The sequence below is a fragment of the Molothrus aeneus genome, chromosome 7 (genome assembly GCF_037042795.1).
Source record: "Molothrus aeneus isolate 106 chromosome 7, BPBGC_Maene_1.0, whole genome shotgun sequence".
Classification (NCBI taxonomy): Eukaryota; Metazoa; Chordata; class Aves; order Passeriformes; family Icteridae; genus Molothrus; species Molothrus aeneus.
Window position 1 is genome coordinate 8,739,024 of NC_089652.1, and position 27,495 is coordinate 8,766,518.

A 27,495-nucleotide genomic window follows, 5' to 3' on the forward strand; every position below is an offset into this window, starting at 1 on the left:
TGATGTGCTCGTGGTGCTGCTTGCATCCTCTTGTGGCAGGGTGATGTTTTGTAATGTGCTTCAAGTTACCTAAGACTTGCCTCTGCAATCTCTTTTATTGTATTTTATTTTGTTTTTAAGGTTTGCTCTGTCAGGAATGGATATGGAGCAAAGAGACTACGACTCACGGACAGCCCTGCATGTGGCAGCTGCAGAAGGTACTGTCTCCTCACACAGCATTTGCTGTCTGTCTGTCTGTCCGTCTGTGTGCTTTAGCACATCCTTGCTGTCTCTGTGCATAGCTGCTTTTGTCTGTACATAAATGGGTATATAGAAGTACACACCCTCACAAAGCTGCTTTTCCTGTAGGACACGTGGATGTTGTTAAGTTTCTGCTGGAAGCGTGCAAAGTGAATCCTTTCCCCAAAGACAGGTGAGTGGTTTTATTGCTGGTTTGGAGGGAAGATGCTCCACTACCACTTCCCTAGTGTCTGTGAGGAGATGGGCCTGTCAAATAAGAGTGGAATGTGTTGAGCCAGGCCACTGAAGCGGGGGAATGGGATCCTGCTGGTTCTCTGTAGGTTCTGCAGACTGAGCAGGAATGAAAAATGAGCCACTAAACCCATTATTTCAAAGGTTATGCTCAGCTTAATGAAGTTCCACAGTTACTGAACTGAATGGGGTCTGTGTGCTAAGCCATTAGTGCAGAATGTAAAGAACTTGATTTGTGGTGCTTTTTGGCTCTGCGCTTAACATGCTGATCTTAAAAATTCTGTGCTGCTTTTTGTAGGTGGAACAACACTCCTATGGATGAAGCTTTACATTTTGGACACCATGATGTTTTTAAAATTCTTCAAGAGTATCAGACCCAATACACGCCGTCAGAGGATAACAACGACGGGAAAGAGAACCGAACGGTTCATAAAAATCTGGATGGCTTGCTATAATCATCTTCAGCTAGATCCTAAGAATCAAATCACTTACCTATTTAATTGTGGTATGCATAAGTAATGAAGAGCGTGTGTGTTTCTATCTGATAGTGGTATATATTTTACAGAAGTCTCTGTTACTTCAGTGTTACGTTACAGGAGTTTCTATACGCACAGGACAAATCCAATCTCTTCAAAAGAAACAAAACCAACTAAGAATCTCCCTCCATAATGTGAGCAATATTACCTCATGCTGCATATAATTGATGTATAAAAATATTTAGCTGTTGTTGGCTTTACTGTGCACTACTTAATTTATTTTTGTGTTCTATGTGAACTCTAGTCTGTGGTCAGGAACTTTTCTGCTCAATTTTTGTTTCTTTAGCCCTCTGTTTCCAGTATGGCCAGGATGAGCCAGAGTACTGTCAGGTATGAGCGTCAGTGAGGTTTTTTGAAAGCTGAGGATGCTGATGTAGATGTAGGCTGGGTGTGTTAAGTAAGGATCTGCACTTATCTTTGGGAAAAAATAGAAAAAAAGAATTCCACACAACCTTGTTTACATAATATAAATATCACAGAGTATATAGGTGACACTTGTCAATGGTCTAGGCTTGTTCTTAGAGATAGTCTTGTCAGGGAACGTGTTTTAAGGTTTGTTTGACCAAATGGTGTAGGGGAGTGTGACGTGTAGCTGCGGTGTGTAGTGGGATTTGTGTCTTGGGAACGTTTCTCTCAGTTCCCTTTGTCTTGCCTCCCTCCTCTCTCTCCACGTTCAGCTGCTAAAGTGCTTCCCTGTGGCCAGGGAATGTGGGTGCTTCCACTCCGTGCAGGTGTTCCTTGCAGGTGTATTTGCACTACCCCTGGGGGGGCTGGCAGGGGCTGCTTCCTCCTGGTGGCTGCACCAGGAGCCAGCCAGGGCAATGGAAGTGCTTGAAAGGCAAAGAACCAAACCAAATACAATCTGAGCTCATTGAGGCTTGTGGCAAGGAGCACGGATGGAGTGAAACAGCTTTAAGGAGCATAGAGCCAATCAGAACAGGAGCAGAGCAGGAGATAAGCCAGGTTTTGGGTTATGTTCTCTTCTTGCACTGCCATCAACCAGGGAGCAGGATATTGCATCACTGGGATTCCCCTGGTGTAGGACAGGAGTTCAGCACCAGGAGCACAACTGAGTAAATGCCTTTTGTGGTGAATGGTGGCATTCATTGTCTTGCCACTGAAGCCAGCGTGGCACGTGCCCTGTTGTGGAAAATGTAGGTGCAGGTATTTGTAGTTCACAAGAGTCCAATATTGCCACAGCTCCCTGTCCCATGTACAGTTGCTTCTGCCAGTAGTGTGGCACAAAGCCTCAGAAGTGGGCAGTCACTTCAGATACTCACAACACACTACAGTTGTTGGACGTAGGCAAGGATTTTAGCACAAAAGTTTTAGGCAGGAATCATTTAGCACATGGAAAAGGAGATCGTGCTTGAGAATTGTGTATATGGTGGTTTTTATCCTAGCACGTAGCATACAAGTCATTAGTAGATCTCAGAGGTCAAATTTTCTGTGTTTTGGCACCAAAATCTCCTGAAATCATGCCCAAATTCTTCCTAGAATGCCCAAGCACTTTATAAAGATGATCTGAACCACATTACCCTCCTTTAGCAATGAGGACACTAAGGCTTGGAGAGAAGTAACTTCTCCAGAGCGACCCAGCAGGTCAGTATAGTTGAGAATAAATCCTTTCAAGTTCCTGTACAGTCTCTTGTCAAAATGCCATACTGCCTCCCTGCAGGGAGGACAAGCCACATGGAAAAGTGCTTGGTACTCATCACAAGCAGTGACTGTCTTCATCATGAAAGAGTCTGAAAGTCTAAAGCCCTCAAACAGCATCTCGAAGCTGGCTGGCATGGTTATCAAACACTTTTTCTTAAGAATCCTCCTCTTCTTGAGCTGGTTGGGTTTGGTTTTTGTTTTTGTTTTTTTTTTTCTTGTTCTTTTTTTTTTTTCTTTGTTCTTCTGAAGATCAGCTATTTTTCTGAAGGCTTTTAACCCACTCTCTTCACATCCTGTGTCATGGCCACCCCTGTTGTAAACAAGAACGAAATGAAATGGCCTCTGGCTCTTTGTTGAGCCACATCACTGGGTAGCACAAGGCAACAAAATTATGAGCTTCAGTGTAAAGGAATATTTTCAGATGGATCCTAGTTCAAAATGATGGATTTCAGTGCTAATCCTCCCTATTTTGCCCCTGTTACAACACATTCTGTAGCTTCTCAGAAAAATACCTGATGTAGCTTTATTTAACTGACATTGTGTTGTTCAAACTGGCATTTTAAACACAGGTATATTATATAGTACACATGATATAAACAAACCAAAACCAAAAGGATTGTAACTGAGCTAACATTGAAGATCATGGCTGTCCCTAAACTTAATGCTTTCATACCGAGTGCTTTTAGCCAGTCCTAGCTTCAGTGCATTTTTGCTGGTTAGTTTTAGTATTTTCTCATTGTGAGAAGATGGATTATTTTGTAATGTCCAATTCAGCGATGCAGCTACTTAGACATGGCATTCTTTATAAATATAAATATATGCAGTACTACATTGGTTTGGCTGTTTCTCATTCATGACACTGACATGTAGATTTTCCAGTAAATAGCTTTTGGTTATCTTATCCAACGCTGACTTCCTTATGCTCCAAAGAAGATTCCCCCCACTCCTTTGTTTTTATGTCATATATGTTTCTTCTGTATCACAACCTAAAATCGTTCAGCTAACTTAATGCTTTGTACTCAGAAATATTGTGCTAGTCTTAGCATTAATTAGCCTTTGTGAACAAACTGTATTGTACCAGATTTTTTGCTTCAGAGCTGGACTATCCGTGACTATACTTACTGGCAGTGTACTTCTGGTCATTGTAACTGACTGGGCTGATCTTGACTTTTAGATTCTGTATTGTGGGGACTAGACAGTGATGAATGTATTTCTAGCAGTTTCCCATGAATGAATCTAAACTTGAGCTGTACTGGTTCTGAAAATGAAAGTTATTTATTTTAAGAAATAAAATCCAGATAGTGTTGCTTTTTACAGCATAATAAATGGAAATACCAAGATGATGGTGGTGCTGGTGGGTTTTATTGGTTATCTGTGGGAGTGCCATTGAAATAAGTCCTCAGGTGTGGGAAGGCTGTCCTGGAAAACCTTCTCTGGTCATTTCCATTGTGCAAAGCATACAGGAAATCAGAATGAATTTCTGTCATGTAGCCTTTTCCTGATTTTTTTGATGTTTATTTTGAAACCTACATTTCCAGAGCTATGTCCTTTCACTGGTGGTTGCTTTTTGTTAATGCTGGAATTCTGGCCAGGTACTCTGAACAGGTCAAGCTTTCTCTTGACTCACTCTGTTGTCCTTCTTCACACCAACAGTTTCCTTTATTATTCCTCTGGCTGTACAGTTCATATAAAAGCCTGACAAGTGTGAGATGAGGGATTTTGTCACTTACTAGCCCCAGAGAAAAGCAGCAGGGTCCAGCTTGGTAGCCCACAAAGATGAGCCATAGATCAGTTATCCTACTGAGGACTCAAATTAGAAATTCAAGTTCAGTTTATTGAAGGTTGTGTGGGGATGGAAACAAATGAATGAAGGGATACAAGCAGTAATAAAAAAGGTAACAGCCACCTTCTAATAAGTCCAGTGCAGACAGACCTGCCAAAATGCAGAGAATTAAAAGCATGGATACTGCCTCAGCCTTCAGAGCTGTAACTCTTTAGTTGCACAAACAAATTTAAAATGAGATACAGAGTAGTAAAATACAGACTGGCACATCCACTTTATCATAGAAGTAGCCAAAACATGAGAGAGGACAAGAAGTGGCAACTGACAGTTCCTTTTATTTAAAATACATAAAAGAATATTCCATTGAGGAAAAGTCACTTCTAGAACTATTGGCTATGGAAAGACCAAGCTGTGAATAAGGCCACTCATTTAAGTCCCACAAAACTGAAGATTAAAATGGCTTGTAGAACATGAATACAAAGCATAGCTCAAAAAACAACTTGATTTTTGTATTAGCAACAGATACACATCCAGCTGTTACAGTAAGATAAAAGCATTAAGTCATTTCCTGTAGCACTGTTAATCCCAGTAACTCAGGGCACCAAAATAAGTCAGTTTGCAATGCTTTCTTTTAAATATGTGTTGGTGTTACATGCTCTAGGTCCTTTAATTTTTCTAGAAAGCTTTTTGGGGGGGCACATGAGATGTCACAGCAGCTGATGGGTCTGGAGGGGCCTCTGGAGGTCACCTTGCCCAAGGCCTGCTCAGGCAGGGCCCTGCAGTGTCCCTGTACCTGGGCAGAGGGGTGCAGCACGAGGGCTCTGCAGCCCCTCTGCTCAGCTCCCTGCTAATGAGCAGCCTGCACTAACAGGGACCCTCAGAGAGACACAGCTGCCTGAACAGCCTTGCCTCTCAGCTGAGAGCTGTTAATTGCCTTCAAAGGTGCTGAGAAACCAACCTGTTCCTCCAGTGGAAGCACAGCTTCATCCTTTAAGGACTGCAGACTGCATATCCTGCAGCCAGTGCTCTGGATAAACTTTAACTTCTTTTAACTTTCCTGTGCCTTACCCCTAATTACAAAACCACCTCGTTATCAAAACCTGTAAAGTGTTTTAGCTATTCAAATTAACAGTTAAATAAATGCCCTGGTTCATGATGCATGAGAAAACTGAGTTCTGTTCCACCTGTTATAACCTACGTGGGGTCTGTATTATTGCAGAAGATAGGGGTGACCAGATCCTCACCTTGGCAGATGAGGCACAGTAAATAAAATCATAATTCAATCCCTTTTGCAGTCCTCTAAGAGGAGGTTCTGATTCTGTCTGATGACTGCAGTCTGCAGAGACTTTAGTCTTGATTATGCACCTTGGGTTCCAAGCTCAGCATGTGCCAATGCAGCTTGAAGGTGGTGTCCTAAGAAATGCTTTTTTTGAGAAAGATTGTGCTCAACGTCCTACACAAGATTATGCCTTGTGAAAATGAAATGCATGTAACATTTTGGGCTTCTGCTCTCTCCATGGGCCATGCCCAGAAGAGCATAAAAGCACAACAAACCAGCAGCACATGGATTTGGTGTGGCATGGTATGTGTAGAGCGTTTCCCTTTTGTGATGCAGACAAAAATTCAAGGTGTAAGCTTTCTGAACAGAACCTCTGCAAAACAACCAGCTTTTCTTTGAAGCCTTCTATGTACAGTTAACTGTTTTAAACTTTTAACTAATTTCTTCAAACAATGAATGCATGTTTCTGCCATCACTGTCATTGAGGAGCTCACAATCTCACCTTCCTCTTCCTCCACTCTGGCACAGTATCTTGCTAATTAAACAAAGACATGCATGTAAGGAGGCTGCTCAGGCTGCTGCTGTTGGTATTCCCATCAGCTAAAACCGCTGCTGGACCTTGAGGCTGAGGAACCAGAGAAGGAAGCGTTGTCCCCAAGGCACTGAGTGCAGCACAGGAGGCGTGAAGGGGATGGGCCGTGCTCGTGACACAGGGAAAGCTCAGCCAAAGCTCAGAGCTGGATGTGTGTACACATCTGCAAGGAGAAAAGGAAACCTCATTACACAGCCCCAGCCCTGCTTCTCAAGTCCTTGCTAACCCCAGAGCATGACCACCTTGTGCCCCAGCCACACTGATTCACATCAGGATTCAGCTGCTCAGGGCGGGGATCACTTGAATTTGTTTCTTTTTCTGAAGCACACCCTGCAAGGGCAGCACTGCTCTGTTCACAGGCAGTACCTCACCAGCCCTGGCAGGGCAGCACTTCCAAAGTGCACTCCTGCTGGGCCCTCCCCACACAGACCCCACCAGAGGCACTACAGGGATACTCCTTCCTCGCCTGCCATCTCTCCTCCACCTGCAAGGCACACACAGGAAGCTTTGCTCTCCTGTTCTTCACCCTTCTCCTGCAGATGTGTTTGAAAAACAACTGCTGGCCATCCCAGTCTAACTCTGGATCCCAGCTTTCCCTGTGCTTGTGAAGAGACGTGTTCTCAGGTGTTTGCTTAAATGGATGAGGTATGTCTCAGATGGGGGGAAGGGAAAAGAGGCTTGTGGCTGAACCCTTGAGCTCCTGGTACGTACCACAGTATCGATCTCGGCGGGGCCCACCATGCGAGACACCTCATCAAACTCCTCGGGAGACATGGGCAGCAGGTTTTCTGGAGACTGCAGCCTGGAGGGGTGCCTGGTGGACAAGAGCAGGGATTAAAATGTGCCTGATGGACAAGAGCAGGGATTCACTGTCACCAAAGAAATGAGGCACAGCTGGGCTGCCCTGTCTGGCTCTAAGGCCTGAAGGGCCACTAACCAGGCCTCTTGTGAGGAAGACCAAACTTTGCAAAGCCAGCCTGGCTTTAAATGAAACTCAGACTACTCAGGGGTGCACATCCTAACCAAAGAAGTCCAACAAGTGCTTGAGAACGTGCTTTTCAAGAAATTATTTGCCAGTACAACTCCCTGCAAGTTTCTAGGGTTTTTATGTAAAAATGGTGTTTTGAACACAGCAGCACATTAATGTGTTCTGATCAGATTCTCAAAGAGGAACGACTTGACTGGGGCACCTACAGCTTAAACAGTATGAAAAGACATGAACTACAGCTAAAATCTTATGACCAGTTCTTAAAAATCCAGCAGTTTTGTGAGAACTTACACTTCAGATACAGAGATTAACTCAGTCTTGATGTAGCCAGTTCCCTTGGGACCATCCAAATCCATTGGCTCTGGTGCTTCAAGGAGAGAAAAAAAGCTTGTGGGTTTTTTTCCAGCAAGTTTACGTCACATTTTCACCTTTATTGTTCCAAAAATACAGCCTATGACCCAGATAATGTGCAAGTCTCTCTGTCATGCATTTTACAGCACTATGGTTAATTTATTCCATTTTTAGTCAGTTTTCCTTTTTTCCTATAGAAAATGGCAAAGAAACCCCTCCCATAACCAGTCATGGTCAGGGCTGTTAGTAGGAGCCTGCATTTCTGGAACAGCTCACGGGCTCACATAACAGCCAGTGACAATTAGGGCTTTCAGTTTTTGGTCTGATTAAGTCTCATGTTGTGCCTGTTTAAAAACAAACCTTTTCTTAACCTATAAACATGGGACGGGCTGTCGAGGCATTCAGGCCAACTGCTTCCTTTCTTTCCATGCCCCAGAAATTGTGCAGTGCCCCAGCAGCTGAGGAACAAGCAGACAAGCTAGAAGGCACAAGCCCCAGATAGCACTCACCTTCCTTAGGCCTGGAGTAGTACTTGCCAAAGGCATTGTCCTTGGGGATGTTGGGGTACAGGAACCTCAGTGGGTTCTCGGGGATGTTTTCGGCTGCCATCACTTTGTAATTGCGGATGATGTCGGGGAAGGTCACGGCAGAGAGCTCCTTCTTGGTGTAGGGCTCTACTGAGTGGAACTGGGGCTCTGCTGAGGAGAGAAGCAGCACTTTGTAAAGCTGGCTTCCAAGTTTTTTTCTGAAAGTGTCCAGAAAAGCTGCAGCCACTTCCAACAAATTCAGAGATCACATAGGAAAAGCCTTGCCTGGATGACACTTACAGTGCTACAGGAAATCTTTAATTCCTGCCAAAGGGAGCATAATTGTTCTGTGGGGTAGGGAGGCATGGGGGGATAGCACACAGTGAGGGCTCTTGGTGTGTTTTGTACTCAGAATGACTGGTGTGACTTGTCCATGGAAATTAACTGCAATATTTCATTAAGTAATTTAGGTTGTCCTGCCTTTTTAACCTTCTTCCAAATTATGTAATTCAAACTCTGCTTTCTATTAGGGAGTTTGATCCAAATACACCACTTGAGGCTTTTATGAATCATCAGGAGAGACATATAAGCCTTCCTGAAAACTCCAAATACTATCAACTTTCTTTGAACTTTTGGATGTCTCAGGAATGAAGGCAGCCAAGGGAAAGAAGTCACCCAAGTACATCAGCAGTTTCTCTTCCACCTGCTGCTGGTTTTGGGCTCATCAAAGTGAAGTGTCAACAGCTGCCCCACACTGGCAGGTGGGGCTGTGTAATGAGTGTGATAAGGGGAGAGCCCTGACTGGGTACAAGGGAGGCTTTAATTTCCTGTAGCTGTGATGCTTTCAGGCTTCCTTAGGAGAGCGTGAGAAACTAGTCCAGCTCACAGAAGAAGCAAGCTCTTCACTGATCCATTTGGACAAGGGGAGGAAGAACTCACTGGTGTACACTTGAAAATGAGTGAGTACATAACTTTTCTAGGGGGAGTGTGGGGAGGAAGGAAGGAACAAAAGCTGCATTTGGGCTTGGAAGGAGATGCAATTGTGTGTGTACTAAAGGCTGGCAGAGAGCCTAAGGAGGCAGGGAAGACAGTGTGGGCAGTTTTTCCTTTCCAACCTCCAGGCCAGAAGCAGGACCTGGGAAGTGCTCCTTGTCCTAGCTGAATCCTTGATTGTGTGATTTGAGTTACCCCCAGTATGGTGTGTCCCTGCTATTGCTTGTGCCCTGCTGCTGCCAGGGGTGTTGTGCTGGTCCTCAGGGTGGAGGAGAAGGGCATAAAGACTTGTTCTGGTGCAAGCAGGTCAGCAAAGGTTCTCTGTTGCTGACTTACCATTCTGAGATTCCTCTACCCAGGTAAAGGTGATTGCTCCCTCCCTGCTGCTTTCACTGAATCTCAATAAAAATGTTCCTGGGCTCTGGTCCTTCAGCAGAGCACGTTCTCTCTCTTTGCTGATGAAGCCCACAATGCAGCTGTAATGTTGAAAGGGAAGAGCTGAGTTACTCCCCAACATAAAAACCAAGTTGTGCTGTGCTAGCTAGGAAAAACTAAAAAGCTTTCCTTCACTTAAAAGAGCTGAAGTGCTGGTGAAAGCCTCACAGAAGGCTTTGTCCTGTGGACAGCTGGCAGCAGGACTGGCTGGCTGCAGTCAGGTGGTGATTCATGCCTCGTGGCAGTGTGAATCACCACAGCTTCCCTCAGCACTCTCACTTCAGCATGGGGGCTTATTCAAACATCTTTCTGCACTTGAAACAAAAATGATGGTCCATTTTGCTCTCAGAGCTGGGCTGTTCAAGCTATTCAAGCCTGGACCAAATCCACATGTAATGCCAGTCCCAGAACTGCCACTCTGCTTCAGTAATGGTGACAAATATTCCCACTGCACTGCAGCAAAAAAAGGGGGAGGTTTGGGGCAGGGAAACAGGGCTTGTACTGCACAGGGCTTTGACAGAACTCTTCTGGAGCCGGGGGGCAAAAATGTGAAGCCCACTGCTGAATGCAGCAAGGCAAAGCAATCCTGCTGCTGTAGATGCTGCGGAAGTGTGAGATACTAGGATGCTCCACTGTGAGTGTGCTGTTTGATGAGGTTTCATAATGTGGCTAAAATTAAAACACAGGATTGTGACCTTGGATAAGCCTATTCTGGGCAAAATTACATCTGAAATCGGAAATCCCAGAATGAAAAGTTTACTAAACCAGTATTAAAGGGCAAATGGAACTGTGTTCCCATCTGTCAGAGTCCTTCTACTCGGTAATACTCTTAAAAAATCAGTGAAGACTGCCGGGTTCTGGGCACATGGTGCAGGCACGGGCGTTCCGAGCCTGGCTGCTGCCACCTCCAGGCAGCTCACAGTAACTCTCTTCGGGCAGGGAGTTTGGTTTTTGGGTTTTTAAAATGGATATCACTAGGACTTACACTTTGTTGTGCTTCAGTTTTTCTTGGCTATGTTCTAGGATGTAGGAAGAACCGACTTAGAGTGGGAGCAGAGGCAAAACAAAATCTAACGTTCAAAGCCCTGCTCTGTGACTTACATGGGACAACTTGGTGATCTGATGTTCTTGCTTTTACCAGTTCCCTCATCAGAGGATTCCTCCCGACTAGAATTCATTTGCTTCAGATTTTTCCAGTTTCAAGATCCACCCTCTGCACAAACAACCTCCCAACCTCCCCTAGTGTGCAATTGCTAGCCTAAAAGTGAAGTCTGAGGCAATGACCATGTCTTCAAATTCACTTAGGTCTTACCCATCATTCCAGAGACACAGGAGATGTTTCTTAATAAGCTCCAGGATTCCCTCAATCCACAGCCAAAAGGGGAAATTTTTATCATTTATATTTTCCTGAAATTCAGAATATGGAAAGGCAGGGATGGGAGGGGGGGGGAACAGGGATAATGAGACATGAGTTAAAATGCCTGTCTGAGCCTCCAGTACCCACAAATGTGTGATCCATCACCTCTCACATGTAACAACACTAAGAGCAGATTGGATCTGGTCTAAGAGCAGATTAAAGGCTCTTGTTCCTGCCTGGGTGCTATCTCTATTGGAGTTGTGGGACATGCAAACCCATGCCACTGGGGTTTTTGACAGGGCTGGCAAGCAGAAAAACTTAAGAGACACTTTCTGTTGAGACCTGGATCTCAATGTCTCATGAGGTATCTGTAGCAATTAATTAAGAGTGCTTGTAGGTCACCAGAGCCTTGCTCTTCCCCTGGAGTCTGCTCCTGGTTGCTGTGATCTCCTACTTATCTATACCAGCTTAGGGTCTAAAGCTGAAAAAAATGTGAAGGGTTCTCTTGTCTTGCTTCAGCCAGGGCTGTGAAATTCCATGATGTAGCCTTCTGTCATCATACTGACCCTCTTGGACATCCCTGTGTTAATCCTCACCCTGATCCGGTTTCCCCTGGTCTGGGGAATGTCCTTCACTAAGATACAGAAGAATTGTTCATCTTGCTGGATTTTGTTTACATTTTCTGTAATAGTCAAAATGGAGAGTTATTCTATTAATAGCAGCTGCATTAATAATAATAATGGAGATGCTGTGTTTGAGAGATTTTTTTTTTTTTGGATCATGGATCAAAACCAGTCTCAAAATCATCTACTCCTTGCCATAGCAAGCTCTTTTTCCTCCTGCTGCTACTTTAACCTCACCACCAAAGCCTCCCATGACCATCTAAGGTCTAAAATAATTAGGAGATGCTACTAGAAAAGTAGGCACCTTGGGGGGGGAACAAACAAAAAAGCCCAAACAAAACCCACAATAAAGCAAGATGAGATCCTTCTTCCATCTCAGTTTTTAAAACTGTGTGCATACCTTGCAGAATCTGCTCCAAGGAATAAGGCCATCCTGAGATGCTCCAATTGTTGGCCCTGAACACAATAAATTTGACTTCAGTCATGTTCTGTAAGTTACCTAGTAAGGCTAAAAGTACTTAGCAAACCAAGTTCTGAGTGTTTATTTGGAAGGCAGCTGTTGGATTAAGAAAGAAAAGGAAGGGCAGGCTGCTGTGCTTTCACAGCTACTGCAGGGGAGGTTGCCAAGTTCCCCTCTGGGAGGTTTTACAATACCCCAACCTGTGTGAGCAGCCCTTGTGTAATGGGAACCAATCCATCCTGACACTTTCTGTGCTTGCCAGCTTCAGAATGCTTCCAGGAAGGAGACTGAATCCTTGCACAGTTCTTGCCAGCACAGCAAGAAGACTGCAGCCCACAAGCTCCTCTGCAGGCTCAGCAGACCCTGCAGCATCTCTCTAAGATTAAGCAATTTCCTACCTTGGTTCTGGAGATTTGCAGGATTCTGCCCCAGAAACTCTTGACTCCTAGGTCTGCCCCAACCATAGACTGATCTTATTCCTGTTGCAATTGTTTCCTTCAGCCTTGTTTGTATGTTCACAGTGTTTCATAACTACATCCAAAGCACAAAGAAAAGTCCTATGCTGGGCCTACAGTAGCTGGGAGCTTTGCAGACCCTGACTGTAGTCAGAGCCAAATTCTTCCCATTTGAGGCCATGCTATGGCTTCCCATAAATATGCTTTTCTGTCATTTTTCTAAAAATAAACTGGGTTAGGGAGCTTGTTACTGATACTGCTAACTTTCATATTGCAAAAACAGCAGCCATGTTGTGCCCTGGCACCCTGGTGGTTCTGTCTCCTTGCACTGAGGAATCCTGAATATAGTGTTCAGCAAGCAGGATTTTTTTCAGCTGCGTAATATTTTATAGAGATAAGATTTAAGTAGAACACCACCAGAGCTCAACAAAGCCCCTGTAGTTCTAAAATGCAAATTTGCCATATCACTGGTCTCTTTATGTTGGTTAATTAACAAAAAACATTATTTTCTTTGTAGAACTTTGAGAAGAAATCTAATAAATTAACAGCTTTTTGTCAGATCTTATGTCTTGAGGAAATTAGAGTGGAATGCTGAATACTTGCCACCTAGACACACTAATCTCAAATGCTTTTAAATATAATTTTTTCCCTGAAACTTAAGGTTGATGAAATATACTGAATCAACAGTATTTTTCATCTGGAGTCTACTGTGCAAAATCAGTAGCAGTGTAAAGTGCTCTGTCTATTCAGGCAAACTGCAAGGAGTTTGGAAACAAAACTCATGGCTGATGAGGCTTTTATTAAGGACCCTCATGTGGGAGATAATTCAGTTTGACGTTCTTTAGCACTTTCATAGTGTTTGCATGCTGATACTGCAACTGTGTTTATGCAGAGTGAATCCCCACTGTAGCTGGGGGCATGCATGAAGTTAAAATGAACGGAGGTGGATTTAAAAAAAAACCCCAAGGGATGCCAAGAAACATCCACTTCACAGACTGACTAAACATGAGTGTTACTTCAAAAGGCAGAATTAGGCTCAGTCTGTGTTGCTCTAATGCATAAAACTCCCAAGTTAGAACTGCAGATTTTTTTCATGATCTGATTTCATTTAGAAGCTCTGCAATACTGAAAAGTGGAAAATGCTTCCTTGCTACAAAGCTATATTGTAGGAGGGGGGAAAGCTGTGAGAGGAAAGGAAAACTTAAAATGGGTTGCAGGAAAAGGTGCAGAACTAGCTTCAATTCAGACAGGCCATCTGTGATGAAAGCAGATCTTACCAAGAAGCTTCTCTCCCAGCATGCTCAGCTGATCTGTATTAAGTCCTCTCTTTGTTACAGAAGAAAACTGCCAACTCAGAACATCAGAAAGCTTAGACCACTTTGCACAAGGTGGATTCAGAAAGAAGGACAGGTTCTAGAATGGCAGAGAAAAATACAAGCTGTAGTTAACAAACATTAATTTTGGAATGCCACTTGAATTTTTGTATTGCCCAAACAAGCTCCAGGTTTAAGAATGGATGTCAGCTTGAGACAGCTCTGCAGAAGCAGGCAGCTATTCTTCCAGGCACTCTTTACCAGGAAAAGCCATCTCTGGGGCTCTGGATAGGTCTCCTCCCAGCAGGCAGAATTGCTGGATTACTCAAGTGCACCATAATTGAGTTCTTGAATGTGTATTTGGCTTCTCACTGTGAGCTGTATATCCTGAATACATGTACACTACCCTTCTGTGGGTTTCAAGTATTGCTATGTTTAGGTCAGGGAAGTCACTGCTCCTCTCTATACCTGAAACTCATTAAGAGTCACCTGCAGAGCTCAAATGCAGCAGCCACTTGCAAACAATGCTTGAAAATCAGACATAGTACCTGATAAAGCACCTTTTTTTCTTGCAAATACCTTGGGATCAGTAGACAGCATGTTGAACCACAAGATAGAAGCCCATCCACTGGGAAGCTGGCTCACATTTGAGATCACAACAATGGGAAGGGATGTGGTCTGAAAGGGGCACAAAAGGGAACATGTCAGGTTACCCTGCACTGTTGCCACAATCCTCCTTGAGATTATCCACACACTCGCTTCTGTTTTAATTCCCTGCTTGCATCATCTTGACTTTCTCTATAGAAGTTTGTATGCAGGGGAGAAAGTATGATGAAATACTGGAAAGACTTGGGTGATTTTTGTCTAATAAGGACTTTCATTTAGTGTCAGTTATCCCAGCACTGATAGTGACAGCAGACTGCTTCTGAAATAAATGTAAACTGATAACCAACCCTGTGGTTTAAGCCCTCTAGGTATCGGACATTTTGCAAAGCACATCTATTCGTATTTACCCAGAGATCTGACAGAATTCTCTCTCTGTGTCTGTACAGAGCTGTTGTGAAGTATCATTTCTGTAATTTGAAATAACTGAAAGTATGTGATATCCCAGTACTTAAAAAAAAAAAAAAAAGAGAAAACAAAAGAGAGAAAAAAGTTAAGATTGTCAGCACCAAGTGACACACGGGAACTGAAGTGCATCTGTTTGATCTAAGACTTACCTCTAGATCTATTACCAAACCAGGCTGGCACAGCTGTGTCTCAAAACTCAGAGAGTGAAGCTCTTCTGTCACAATCAGAGGACCCTTCAAAAAAATATAAGAAAACTTTTCAGGGACTGAGAATTCCTAGGGTGAAGTAATGGGGCTTTATCATGGGGAAAACCTTTGTCTGCCCATGGTCACATACTCTAGAGCTTACAGGTCAAAGTCAAGTGACAGTGCTGGCTTCCTAAAACTGCCTCTCCAGGCATGTTTAGGCATGTTTTTCTTTTTTTTTTTTTTTTTTTTTTGTGGCTACTACCTATAAGTCATAGAAAAATCTGTGCTTGCCAGGAAGCTCTGTTAAAGGCAGATACTAGTGTGGGAGAGTCCCTCACTGCCATTCTGGCAATAGCTCTCCTTGCAGGCTCTCCCTACATGGATCACTCTGTAGAAACACTGAACTCCTCTCCTATGCTCTCTCATCCCACGTGTGTCTTCATGGGTCTGAGCAGAGAGCATTGTATTAAATGAATGCCTTGTCAGTATTCTGCTAAAACTTGACAAAGGAAAGGTTAATGCTGCTTACCTCATTTGTTCTGCTCCCTGTGTTTTTCTGTTCTTTCAGTTGCTGCAAATGAACAAAAAACCTGTCACTCATTTATGGCAGACACAAATGGAAGTGGTAGAGTTCCACTTGCATGTTCCACTTGCTCAACTGTATGCAAATTTTCTGCATTAGTGTCTGATTCTATTTGGTTCTAAACTGTGGGAGCCAAAGGATTAAACTACTACCCTTTTATAAACTGTTCATCTGTGAAAAAAGATATTGCACAGTTATGTTGCAGTGCCTTTATGCAAGAGGCCTTTTAAGAACAGAAGCAGTATGAAGTCAGGATCAGATGGAATAGTGGTTTATCAAAGTATCCCTCTGAATCAGATGATAAACTCTAGACAGTCTCAGTTCTGGACAATGAAAATAGAGTTCCATGTTCCCTGGTTCTGGACTTGCCTTTTTCCTGCTGTAGTGATGGAACCAGAGTGTTCCCTCACGATCTGCAGATCAGAAGTGCCCCATAGCCTGCCAAAGGCACTGACTCTCTTGCAGCTGCACACTCTTTGACAATTTTCATCTTCCAGACTCAAAGCTCTTTAAACTATTCCAGACTTCCCTACCTATGGACCTTCCTCTGAAAGGCCCAAACCAGCCTTTGTAGGCTTTGTTTTTAACTTCCTTCTCCCAAGAACCCATTGCAGCATAAGCAGTATGGCAGCAAATACTCTTGTTTGCATTTCTGTCCCTTTTTCAGTGACAAGCAATCACATTTTGATTGATTCTGATTTTGAAACAGGCAAAAAATATTTTAAAAAGGACAGAACAAAGAAAAATGAGAGATAATCACAGTTTCTCTTTACACAAAAAATGAATAATGACATCAATAACAAAAGCAATTTGTTTCCTTCCTACCATGCTCTACTACAAAATTAAGTGGCTGGATAGGTGATAGAAAGAAAAAACCAACCCCCTACCAAGTGCCTGAATTCTGCTGCAAGACTTCCATTAGTAGATTCTTCCATGTTCATCACTTTTGTGTTTGTTCCCAAAATATTAAATTTCCTGAACCTACACAAAGAGAGAGAAAATGTAATTAAATCTCTCTTTCATTGAAAGAACCTAATGTTAATATATCAAACTCTGATGCCACGTACCCTTTGACCGAGTTCTTCTCAGTTACATCTCTGTCAAGAAAAAAAAGGACAAAATCTTTTAAAGATTCTGCCAAAGACACAGAAAATGTGCATGTTTTAGGAGCTGACAGTGCTGTCTGAGAACTGGTAAAATGCTTTTGTGAAATTCTTGTGCAGAAGTTGCGGCAATTGGTTAAAGCAGTCAAAATAAATATTGTGCTACACAGCCTGTGTTTTACTGAGGCTTGGTATTGCTATGGGGGCTTTATCATCAAAAGAAGTACTTTCTTTTACTATAAAGATGTTGCCTCTTGCTTTGAGGAAAAAAAATATATTTCTGCCACTCTAAATCTGCATTTAAACTTGGATAAATTGCTGCATCACTTGGATTGGTTTTCCCAACACTTGGGATTTTACTGAGTTGCGTTCTATCTAGTGCACTTGCAGATAAGACTTGCACACAAGAATTCCTTTTTTTTTACTTTTTTACTATTCTATGCAAGTTTCTGGACCCTAGAGCCATTTCAAGTGAACAAAATTACTTGGCTGGGAAGACAAAAACCCACTTGCTTTCTTGAAAGCACAGTCCCTGGCATTATTTTGGACAGCCTGTCACATTTCTTTTCCTGTCCTTGAAGTAAGTGCAAAACTCACCTGAACTCCCTACAAAACACAAAAGATTTGTATAAATCTGTTTCACCTGCTGTAAGTTTTTTCTCTGATTGAGAACATGTCATATGTTACAGGTAGGCAGATTATACCCCTTATTCAAAGCCAGCTTGAGGATAACTATATTCCTTACTAGACTGTGCCCAAAAAGGAAGGGATGACTGAATTATGTGACTAGAAATGGTGGGGTCCAATCCCACACTGTCACCTCATGCTAATCCAGGTGAAGCACCCCAGCAGAGTGGCTGTTGCCCAGGTGCTGCCCTGATTTTGCAGTAGTGAGCTCTTCTCTGTGGAGTTGATGGTGAAAAGCTGAGGCCATCTCCACTTTGTGACATGTCTCTGGTGGCAGAGAGAGATTTAGAGCAAGGGAATGGGTAAGGAAAAGGGAAGGATGTACCTGCTGCCATGGAGAACCAGCCTGCTGCTGGCCTACTCAACAGTTCTAGTGTGGCTGCTCTTGGGTTTCTGAGTGTGGGAACTGCTTACCATTACATAAGAGGGATGAAATAAATGCAACATACTTGTCAAATAAAACTTTCACTTTCAAGTTGTAGTTCAGTTCCTGCAGTTTCACCAGTAATCTGGAAAGAGAAGTATGTTTTTTTAGCATCAGCAATTGAAAAATATGGGTCCTTTTGTATTGTGTTGCTTACCACAGATATTTCAGCACACTCAGGGGCCACATGCAGGCTCCAAGCTTGCTCCATACCAAACAGCATTTAGAGATAAAACTAAATAGGCAAATGAGTTACTCTTTGGCATGGCAGAGTGCTCTGCATGAGTCTTCTTGCTGTTGGGTTGTTCTTGTTACATACTTGGTACACCCCACTTCTGGGAAAGGGTAAGAGCTGAATGTGAGTCAAGTTCTGCCAGAAGAAAGCCCCTGGCACTTCCCTCCTCCTGCCTCAGCCCCTGGGCTGCAGGGCAGGCTGTGCAGTCCTCTGGGCTGCAGGAAGCCAGTGACAGGAAAGCCTTACCACAAAAAAGGAACAGGGAAAGGGGAAAACATACCTCAGCTTCACAGTGAACTGCACTCCTGTCTTCAGGACTAGTGGCCTCTGAGGATGAGTTGGCATGCAAGGCTGCCTCTCTACCACAAAGGAGCTATGGGAAGAACAGGTTAAAGGCACTATGATTTATCTGTACTGTTCTTAAACAAGAAACCATATAAAAGTGAACTTTAAAAGAATGCTGATTTACCAGTAATACTACAAACTTTATTTACTCAGCTTCAATCTATGTAGAGGTGTGTGACTCAGTTCCTTTCAATTGTTACAATGGGGCTAGAAATAGTGATTTTTTAAGTGTTGCCTTTTCTGCAACACATTGATGGCTTGAGGAGGGAGATTGCTACATCACACTTTCCTGAAACCAAACAGCAAGGAAACACTGTGCTGCAATTCTCATGGTGCAAGTGAGGTGTGTTGCTTTGTTTGCCATTCCCAGGGCTTCCTGAATTCTTACAGTAACAGTGCTGTGTAACAACACATGCCCAAGGCATGGATACACTAGCAGAGGATTTGATGAGGGCCAGCTAACACAATGAAGCAAACTTCTGGGGCTAGCCTGTTTTGATACACCCCAATTTTTTATCTACTGTGTGTGTTTACAGAATAGGTTTCTGATCTTATGTAAGGCAACTACCAGCTACAGTAACTTGCAACATAAAGGTGGTACAGAGGCAGGGCTGGCCTCCCCATGCTGGAGGCAAAGATGATGTGTCCAGTGACAAAGGGTTGGAGAATCTAGTGTGCATCTGTCTTGGGCACAGCTCGATGCAGATTGTTTCTTGCCTCTCTTTGCTTGAACTTTGAAGCTTGAAGTGAGACGTGGACTAACAGACTGAGAATTTGACTCTGTAATCCATGTGTACTGTAGGAAAGCTCCTGCTAACTTCAGTAATGACTGAGCATAAACCCTTTCCATAGGCCTGAATCTGTGGAAATCCTAGATGGGGTAAATCTCAAACCCAGTAATTCAGTTTAATGTTTGACAAACTTAGGAAAACCTTGGAAAATGAAAAGATACTATGTAGGAAATACTGAGGGAACGGTAGGGAAAGTGCTCTTCATCTATCTATTCATGGTAACACCAAAAGATCCTTATGGTCTATTACCTCTGAATGAGCTGCTGGAAAAGCTTGTGTGTTAGGTCCTGCAGAAATTGTTTATTTTTTGTGATGGGATCAGGGTCGTAGGTGAATTTCTGTTCCAGTTCCTCAAGCTTCTTGAGCTGCTGACGAACTTGCTGTAGACTTTCAGCGACAATGGTGAACCTACAATTGACACAATCTCATTACTTTCAGCACTTTTTTAAATTTTGTACTAGTGCAGAGGCACCAGCCAGGTGACTGTCCCTGAGGATGTGGCAGTGCCTGGAGTACACTTTGTGCTCAATGGAAATGTGGTGAGGTAATAAAATGAATGCAGCTATGTTAAGATAGAATGAAAAGGGATGATATAAATAATCAGTATATTTCCTAGATGTGGTGCTCCTTCATAACATGGTTTAAATGTGGTCTTACCAAAGCCTTACCAGTTCTGCAGCTGGTCGAGGCAGGCGTTGGGTGGCCCACCAATGCATGCTGTCTGCTGCCTGTGCTTCCACTCCACCAGCTCATCGTTAATGAGGGCAGCCTGTGTGTGCTCTGTGCTCTGCAGCAGCTGCACTATCTTATTCACCACCTCCTACACAGAATAGGAGATTACTCTGATTATTAGAAATACTTCACACAGGAGAACTAAGTACTGTTTCAGTTAGTGCTCATCTGTTTTGCAAAACTCTGCAAATATCTCAGTTCAACTGATATATTAAAAAACCTTTCCTACTGCTAATTTATGTCAATTCAATGAAAATGAACATGTGTTTAAGATGAAGAGCTGCAGACTTCTGAAAGAAAACTTGAATGCTACCTTTCTCTTGAGGTCCAGTGATAAGAACATGTGCTGGAGATTCAGCTGCTCTTTCTTGTATTCCTCCTGAGACATACTATTGGACTCGTGCTCTGTAAAATAAGTCCAAATAGGGAATGTGAGGCTGAAGGAATGCTGAAGGATGGGAGGGGGAAATGCTGAGGTGGGAAGGGGACAAATGCAAAAAGCAAGATGCTGGCTTAGTGCTTCCCTTAGTACCTTCTGAACATGTCCCTGCTCTAAGGGATAGTCAGCTCTGCCAAGCTGTGTTAGAAACTAAAGCCTTTTCTGGAACAAAGAATTCAACAACAGAGACAGAGCTGTATAATGAAGCCAGTGTGGACTCCGTGGGTTTCCCTTGGTACACAAGAGCCTGGAAAACCTAAAGCTGGTTTGGCATTTGTGAAACATCACTAATTAGGTGTATGGTTGAATGGCTACAGAGCCTATAGGGTTTGCTACTTCTAGTGGCAAAGGAATGCTGTGTTAACAAGTAGACTCCCTTACTTGGAACAGAAGACATGCAGAAATTTAGGTATCAGTGTGAAGCAGAGTTAATCAACAAGGGACATTACCAGTAAGTTTGGCTGTGTTATCATTAGGCTCAGTGCCCTGACATAAAGAGCAGTTTACTCTGACAAACTATATACAATAGGGGATGTCTTTGGAAAATGACTCACCTCTGTTCTGCAGGGTTTTACATTTGAAGTCATATTCATCTTGCATATCCTCTAATGTCTTGATGTCCTGCTCCACATCCTGTAATGCACGAGTGAGGGTGGCCACAATTATTAAATATTTTCAAGTAATGCAAGACTTGATCTGATTAGGAACTGCCTGGTACCAGCCCTGACAGACATGAAGTCCAATTTTGTAGCAATGTCTGTTCCTGGACTAACAGGAAATATTTCTACATTTCATCATCTTCTATACATCCTTCCTCCTTCAAAACTAACTAAAATCTGTTAATTATAAAGTATGGAAATGCCCTTGTGGTCAAGCCATGTAAATTCACAGAGTTTAGGAGAACCTGGGCTACAGTGGTAAAACTTGGAACAGCACATAACATTTTAAACTTTCAAATCCTTATGTACTATTTGGAGAAAAGCTTTCTGTTGTGACTGTACTTATTAAGAAAAACATCTATATGCTAAAAAAAGTACATTTTCTAGTTGGCAACAAACTGGTCAGTTATGATTTAAGAGTTGTTTCTTCCCTCATTTGCCAGTATTTCAGATGGGTAAAATGCTTTTGTTGCTAAAGTTTAGGCACAAGGTACTTCCTATGCTCAGGAAATCCCTGGTTTATAGACTTGAAAACCCCACCTTAATTTTATTTGTCATTTTATCAAGTCTAATTTTCAGCATCTGCAAATTAACAAACCCTACTGAGAAAAGTTATCTTATACTTACTGTAACACTGCTTTTTACAGCCCTAACTTTGGCATCAAGCTCCTTCTGCTTGTCTGGCATCCCAGTTGCAGTGTTCTGTACACTCCCTACTTCCATCTGAGGGAAGAAGCAGAACCAGTCAAAACAGAGTGACCCATAACTTTTTTCATTACTGTAAGTGAATGGCATTTGTTGACAAACAACCTGAGGAAGCATGGCTTGTTCTATGAATCACACTAAAATTTTGTAGTATAAAAAAATCAAATTCAGGTGAATTTGAAAGAAACAAAGGATTTATTTTAGTAAAGTGCCAAAGGTCCCCCATCATGGATTAAAAACAGTGGTGGAAGTGATGGCCAAGCTGGATTGGGCTTTGAGCAACCCAGTCTAGAGGAAGGTAGATGATCTCTAAAGTCCCTCCCAGTCCAAACCACTCTGTAATTCTCTTTCCCTTTTTGATGACCCACGTTTATTGTGTACTGGAAAGGCAGCAGCAAGTGCTTTATGTCATGTGCCAGGACCAAACAGCTGTGCTGCAGCTCCAGGGGCTCTGTCAGAGTCACACTCTTAGAGCAGCTGCTTTGGACACTGCTGCAAAGGGCCCCTTGTTGAAAGCCCTTGCCCAAGTGCTCTTCCCACGCTGCACATTTTAAAGCCTTGCTATAAACTGAGGTATTACCATATTGGAAATTACCATGCTTGGTCAGTCATCACTTTATTTCTACATAGTGGATTACAGCTATCTATATATTTTGCATGCCTTTCCCAACTGTAGAATTTTTATTACTAAACAGTTCTTGTAAAGGAAAAAAAAAAAGGTGAGAAGCTGGAGAACAGATGATGAAGGAGAAGATATGGCTTTACCTATAATTCAGAAGAAAGAAAAGGGCTTCACTAAAAAAACACCCCAAAACACCACCAAAATTAGAAAGAAATACTGTGAGACTACTGGGAAGGGGGATGATGCATCATTTTTCCAGAGACAGTCCAAAGAAGCATGCTCAGCTGCTTAATAGAGAGTAAAATGGGGAGTAAAATGCAGAAGAAAAAACCTAAAATCTTACTGGATATATGAGTTAAGCACTAATTATGAAAATAAAATGCAATTGGCACATCAGGCTACATCACACTACAAAAGCATTAAAACAACCAGCATAGCTTTTACGTCACTCAAGGAATAAAAATTATTTCCTGCCCATTTATCCTCCAAATGCTTCATTCAGCAGAAAAAAGCCATGCTGTCCAGCCATGCTGGTACAAATTAGTGTTCTCCAGCTGGTACCTATCAGTACTCACTCTTCTCTTTTTTAAGGAACCTCTTTTTGGGCAGAGAGAGGATAGCCTGTTTCCCCTGCCAGTCTTCATCCACTTCCCTTGTCCCAAACAATAGGGAAGGGAAGATACAACTGCAGCAGATATTTCAAGACTGTTACCTCATTGCATGCCTGGGCAGAGTTCAGTATTTTCCTCTCTTCCTTCAGACAGTTGTGGATGATCATTGCCATGTGTATTGGGTCTTCTTGGAAGTTATCCTAGCATTAGAGACACAGTCTATTGTTAAAGTCCATACACATAATTTCTTGTCTTTCAGTAGCTTTCAGACTGGCAAAAAAAATTAGGGTATGACCTGAGTGTGAGTCTCAGGGAATACACTGGTCATAGCCTGCTCCAGGATTACAGGGTGTGATGCCACAACTAGCTCCAAGAGCAAGTTTCCATTGTAGTTCATTGGCATACAAAGAGGCAGGAAAGGGTCAGAGACATTGCTGGGAGTCGTGGGATACTACCCTACAGTCCCAGAGAGAGCTCATCCCTCAAGAACCACCCTCCCATGCCTTGCTATGGGTGCTGGTTTAACACACAGTCCAGGCTGGATGCAAATCCCACCTTACTGCTTTACCTGCACACAAAACTGAAATGTGCTGTGGATTGAGTGCTGTCCTGCTCTGCTCAGGATGGTGCTATCCTGGGGGGTTTTCTTTTTCCTAGAATTCTCCAACTGTAACTGTGCTGATAATTAAACTGTAACCTTTCTAACTGTAGCAAATCAAAACAAAAATGGAGCAACACTTGAATTCTGGCTTTTAAATCAGGATTCTCACACATCCTCTGTAAAAATCCCTCACAGCAGGGTAGTTGCTTAGAGGCATCCAATTGCACTGAAGCAAATGAAGCACATGTATAGATATATAGATAACATATAGATGTGTAGATTGTACAGATAACCCAGGCCTACCTGAAGATTACGTTTGCTTTTCCGTATGTTGTGCTGCAGCAAAAAGTTGTTTTCTATCAAGAATCGACTGAATTGATCATCAAGCTGTGACAGCAGCTCATGGAATAGGAGTGTAGCAAATGATACATTGTTGGCTGCATGTTCCCTGGAATCATTTAAAGCATGCTTGGGTTAGATACACTTCCAATGCAAGAACCAAGAAATACATATAGGTATACTTGATTTTTAATCCCCAACTCCAGTTGTAGAATATGCAAGCACTGAGAATTGCCTTCAAATGTAAGCCAGTTGCATTCTCTTAACTGACTTAATCTTCCTGGACACAGAAATGTTGTTTCTCTATTATTTTTGCCACATTCTGTTCAAATTCATTTACTCAGTCCATGCACATCAGGAACCTCAAAGTGACCCTGATGTGTGTGTGCGTGTGTTGTACCACCCCTCAAAGAGAAGCCACTCCACAGAAATTCTGGCAGAAGTTCAGAGTCTTTGAAGAGTGAGAGACTGATGCTACCAAGGTAGTAACCAATTGGTCTGAAAACAGCCCCTTTTGCTCTGGACCACTGAGAACATTATGAGCAAGGATGCTTATTCCAGATATCAGTTCCCTCCAGAAAGCCCTGAAGAGGGGCAGGAACACAGGCTGGAGCACCCACACAGCTACTGAAGCATCCTACCAGCAAAGGATCACCCAGCAGCTTGCTTGCTTCCCCAGCATTCTGCTGCTGCTTGTAACTGCCCTTCTGAGGGCACTGCTTATCACACAGCCCAAAGCTGAATTAATTCCTGGGCTTACCAATCCTGGTTTTCCAGCCACTGTGCCAGGTACTGCCTGATCTCCATAGGAAAGCTGTCATCATAGAGCTGGTGGACTTGCTCCAAAAACTTGGAATCAAGTTGCTGTAGCTGATACCACTGAGACATTCTGAGGAGGGGGTGAAAAAAAGTCAGTGTAAATGTTTAGTAGTTTTTGGACTGAAGTGGTGAAAAATAACTAATTTGACATTTTCATGAACATTGACAAAATTGGAGGATGTGCTGACTTTGGCTGGGATAAAGTTTATTTTGCTCACAGTAGTTAGTATGGGCTGGTTTGGATTTGTGCAGGACACAGTGCTGGTAGGGCAGGGATGTTTTTGTGACAGCTGAGCAGGGCTTATGCAGCATCAAGGCCCTTTCTGCTCCTCACCCCACCAGCGAGGAGGCTGGGGGTGCACAAGGAGCTGGGAGGGGACACAGCTGGGCAGCTGATCCCAGCTGACCCAAGGGACATTCCAGACCATGTGGCACCAAGCTCATAGAGCTGGGGGAAGGAGGAAAGGGGGACATTTTGCATGATGGTGTTTGTCTCCCCAAGCCACTGTTAGGTGTGATGGAGCCTGGCTTTCCTGGGACGGCTGAACTCCTGCCTTTTGCTTTCTTGTGTACATGGCTTTTGTTTTACCTGTTAAACTGTCTTTATCTCAGCCCATAATGTGCCTCATTTTTACCTTTCTGGTTCTCTCCCCATCCCACCTTGTAGGGAGGAGGGGAAGTGAGTGATTGGCTGTGTGGTGCTTTCTTCCTTTTCTCTTCCTCTGAACCCATTTTCATTGCACTTAGTGTACTTCTAGTGTTATTGCTCTCTTGTTTAGCAGATATGGGAATGAGGACCTGTGTGTTTGATACCTGTACTCTGCACAATTGAGATCCTGAACGTGGAGTATCACCTTTTGCTTGTGCAGATGTATTCCCCAGCACCAAGAGTGTGAGTGAAAAAATAGAGACCCCTCTAAGTGCCCATTTTCAGTTGCTGTTTGTGTCCACACTTTCCTGCTCTGAAAATTGACTACATCTCAAGTGACTTTAAATGGAGAAGTACTGGAAAGATGTTTTTTTATATGTGTTTTAGTTCTCATGATCATAGTTTCAGGCTAAATTCAAGTAACCTGTGCAGCAGACACAGGGTGCTTAAATGAACTAAGACTGTGCAGAACGGCTTCTCTCAGTCCTAACACTTCTGTGAGATTGGCTCCAGCTCTGATGTATGGTCTCTAGAAGCAGATCACTTAGCCTTCTAAGGTGCACATTATCAGCTTGTAGTGGAAATGGCATGTAAAAATACATCCAAGGAACAGTCCAGGCTGAGAATGAGTGGTGAGATGCAAATCCACCCACACCATTGTTTTTTAATGGCTGCTTATAAGACCCATCCAAAAGAACAGGGCAGCATCAGGGTGAAGTACTATCTTCTATGCCCCTTCCTACCAAATCCTTTCGCTTTTATATGCCAGTGTCCTCGGCTGCTGAGTGGTGTGTGCTAGGTGTGAGAAGCAAAGGAGTTAAAACTGTTATGTTTAAAGTGAGGGCTCGGAGGCTTTTGATGTTTGCTTGTCAGATTACAGCTAACACAACATTTGAGTGTGCTACAGCAGTCCCAAAGAGGGAGACTCCACAACTTCCCTGGGCAACCTGTTCCAGTGCTCTGGCACCCTCAGTGTAAAGAAGTTCTTCCTCATGTTGAGGTGGAACTTGTTGTGTTTTAGTTTGTGGCCACTGCTTCTCATTCTGTAGCTGGGCACCACTGAAAAGAGTCTGGCACCATCCTCTTGGCAGCTGCCTTAGAGTTATTTATATGTAATGATGAGATCCCCTCTCAGTCTTCTCTACTCCACACTAAACTGGTCCAGCTCCTGCAGTCTCTCCTTGTAGGAGAGTGCTCCATATCCCTCATCATCTTTGTGAGCTCTGCTGAACCCTCTCCAGCAGCTCCCGGTGCTTTTTGTACCTGGACACAGCGCTCCAGATGTGCCGCACTAGGGCTGAGCAGAGGCGGCTGATCACCCCTCTCGACCTGCTGGCCACCCGATGCACCCCAGGGCTCCTTTCTGGCCCTGCTCTACCTTCTTTCCTGCCATTGCCGGGGGATCGCCGCCGATCCACGCGGCGGGATTCGGGAGCAAAGGGCGCGGGCAGGCGTCCCAGCGCTGGGCCGGCTCCGTGCCCGCGTTCCCCGCGCTCCCGGCCGGCCCAGCCCAGCCCCGGGTGTGAGGGAGGGAGAGAGAGAGGGAGCGGCGCACCTGTTCAGCAGAGGCTGCCCAGCGGTGCTGGAGGCGCGGGAGCAGCGGGAGCAGCGTCAGCCGGGCTGGGCACAGGGGTCCGCTTCGAGCGCTGCCGGGCAGGGCAGATCTGGAGAGGGTGAGCTGTGGAGAGCGAGGAGTTGAGAGCGGATGCGACAGAGGAGCGGGGGTGTCCCTGCCAGGAATGAAGGAGCCACCTCCTGTTTCCCCAGGTGCAAGGACTCCAAAGCGCAAAGCTCGGTGGGTGTCCCGCGGGCAGGGAGCGCTCTGAGGAAGCGATAGCTTTCGTTACACCGGGCGTTCACCCCGTCAGCCCCCGAGGCGCGGGCAGCGCCATCGCCATCCCCCGGCCCCTCACGCCCGCTCCCCTCTCCTCACCTGGGCTCCCGGCTCGGCGCTGTCACGGTGCCGGCTGCGCTCGGGGAGCCGCGCGCCCGCCCCAGTGCGCGTGCGCGGGGGCGGGCCGGGGGCGTTCCCGGGCAGAGGCCGCGTCACGTGACTTCTGGGAAAGGCGG

The 27,495-nt window shown here is 44.0% G+C and overlaps 2 protein-coding genes across 4 annotated transcripts in view; one reads left to right on the forward strand and one right to left on the reverse strand.

Moving 5' to 3' along the window:
* Window positions 1-4,006, forward strand: part of GLS (glutaminase) — a 59,726-nt gene extending 55,720 nt beyond the window's left edge. The window contains exons 16-18 of the mRNA XM_066553077.1: window positions 121-197; window positions 349-412; window positions 770-4,006. Coding sequence (XP_066409174.1) covers window positions 121-197; window positions 349-412; window positions 770-926 — 298 coding nt within the window. The 3' untranslated portion in view covers window positions 927-4,006. The remainder of the gene's footprint in view (window positions 1-120; window positions 198-348; window positions 413-769) is intronic.
* Window positions 4,007-4,479: 473 nt separating this feature from the next.
* STAT1 (signal transducer and activator of transcription 1) lies at window positions 4,480-27,412 on the reverse strand. Of its 3 annotated transcripts, none has more exons than XM_066553224.1 (25): window positions 27,359-27,412; window positions 26,981-27,103; window positions 24,718-24,846; window positions 23,922-24,066; window positions 23,119-23,217; window positions 21,707-21,802; window positions 20,975-21,053; window positions 20,295-20,386; window positions 19,918-20,069; window positions 19,499-19,657; window positions 18,394-18,486; window positions 17,904-17,963; window positions 16,732-16,761; window positions 16,552-16,645; window positions 15,611-15,652; window positions 15,043-15,126; window positions 14,402-14,500; window positions 13,787-13,922; window positions 11,995-12,050; window positions 10,927-11,021; window positions 9,516-9,655; window positions 8,169-8,357; window positions 7,600-7,675; window positions 7,032-7,134; window positions 4,480-6,483 (listed from the first exon to the last, which is right to left on the reverse strand). In XM_066553224.1, exons 3-25 carry the CDS (start codon window positions 24,843-24,845, stop codon window positions 6,460-6,462), a joined length of 2,271 nt encoding a protein of 756 aa, XP_066409321.1. In that variant the 5' UTR covers window position 24,846; window positions 26,981-27,103; window positions 27,359-27,412; the 3' UTR covers window positions 4,480-6,459. The 3 variants fall into 3 exon arrangements, with proteins under 3 accessions (XP_066409321.1, XP_066409322.1, XP_066409320.1); XM_066553225.1 differs by having other exon boundaries at window positions 8,169-8,354; window positions 26,981-27,247; window positions 27,359-27,410; XM_066553223.1 differs by having other exon boundaries at window positions 26,981-27,247; window positions 27,359-27,410.
* Window positions 27,413-27,495: the final 83 nt, after the last annotated feature.

Excerpts from the sequence above, each read along its gene's own strand:
- STAT1 (XM_066553224.1), bottom strand. The coding sequence starts at position 24,845 with ATGTCTCAGTGGTATCAGCTACAGCAACTTGATTCCAAGTTTTTGGAG. Across the intron at positions 24,067-24,717 it reads TGGCTGGAAAACCAGGATTG|GGAACATGCAGCCAACAATG; the intron begins GTAAGCCCAGGA and ends AAATGATTCCAG. Across the intron at positions 16,646-16,731 it reads GAGAAGAACTCGGTCAAAGG|GTTCAGGAAATTTAATATTT; the intron begins GTACGTGGCATC and ends CTCTTTGTGTAG.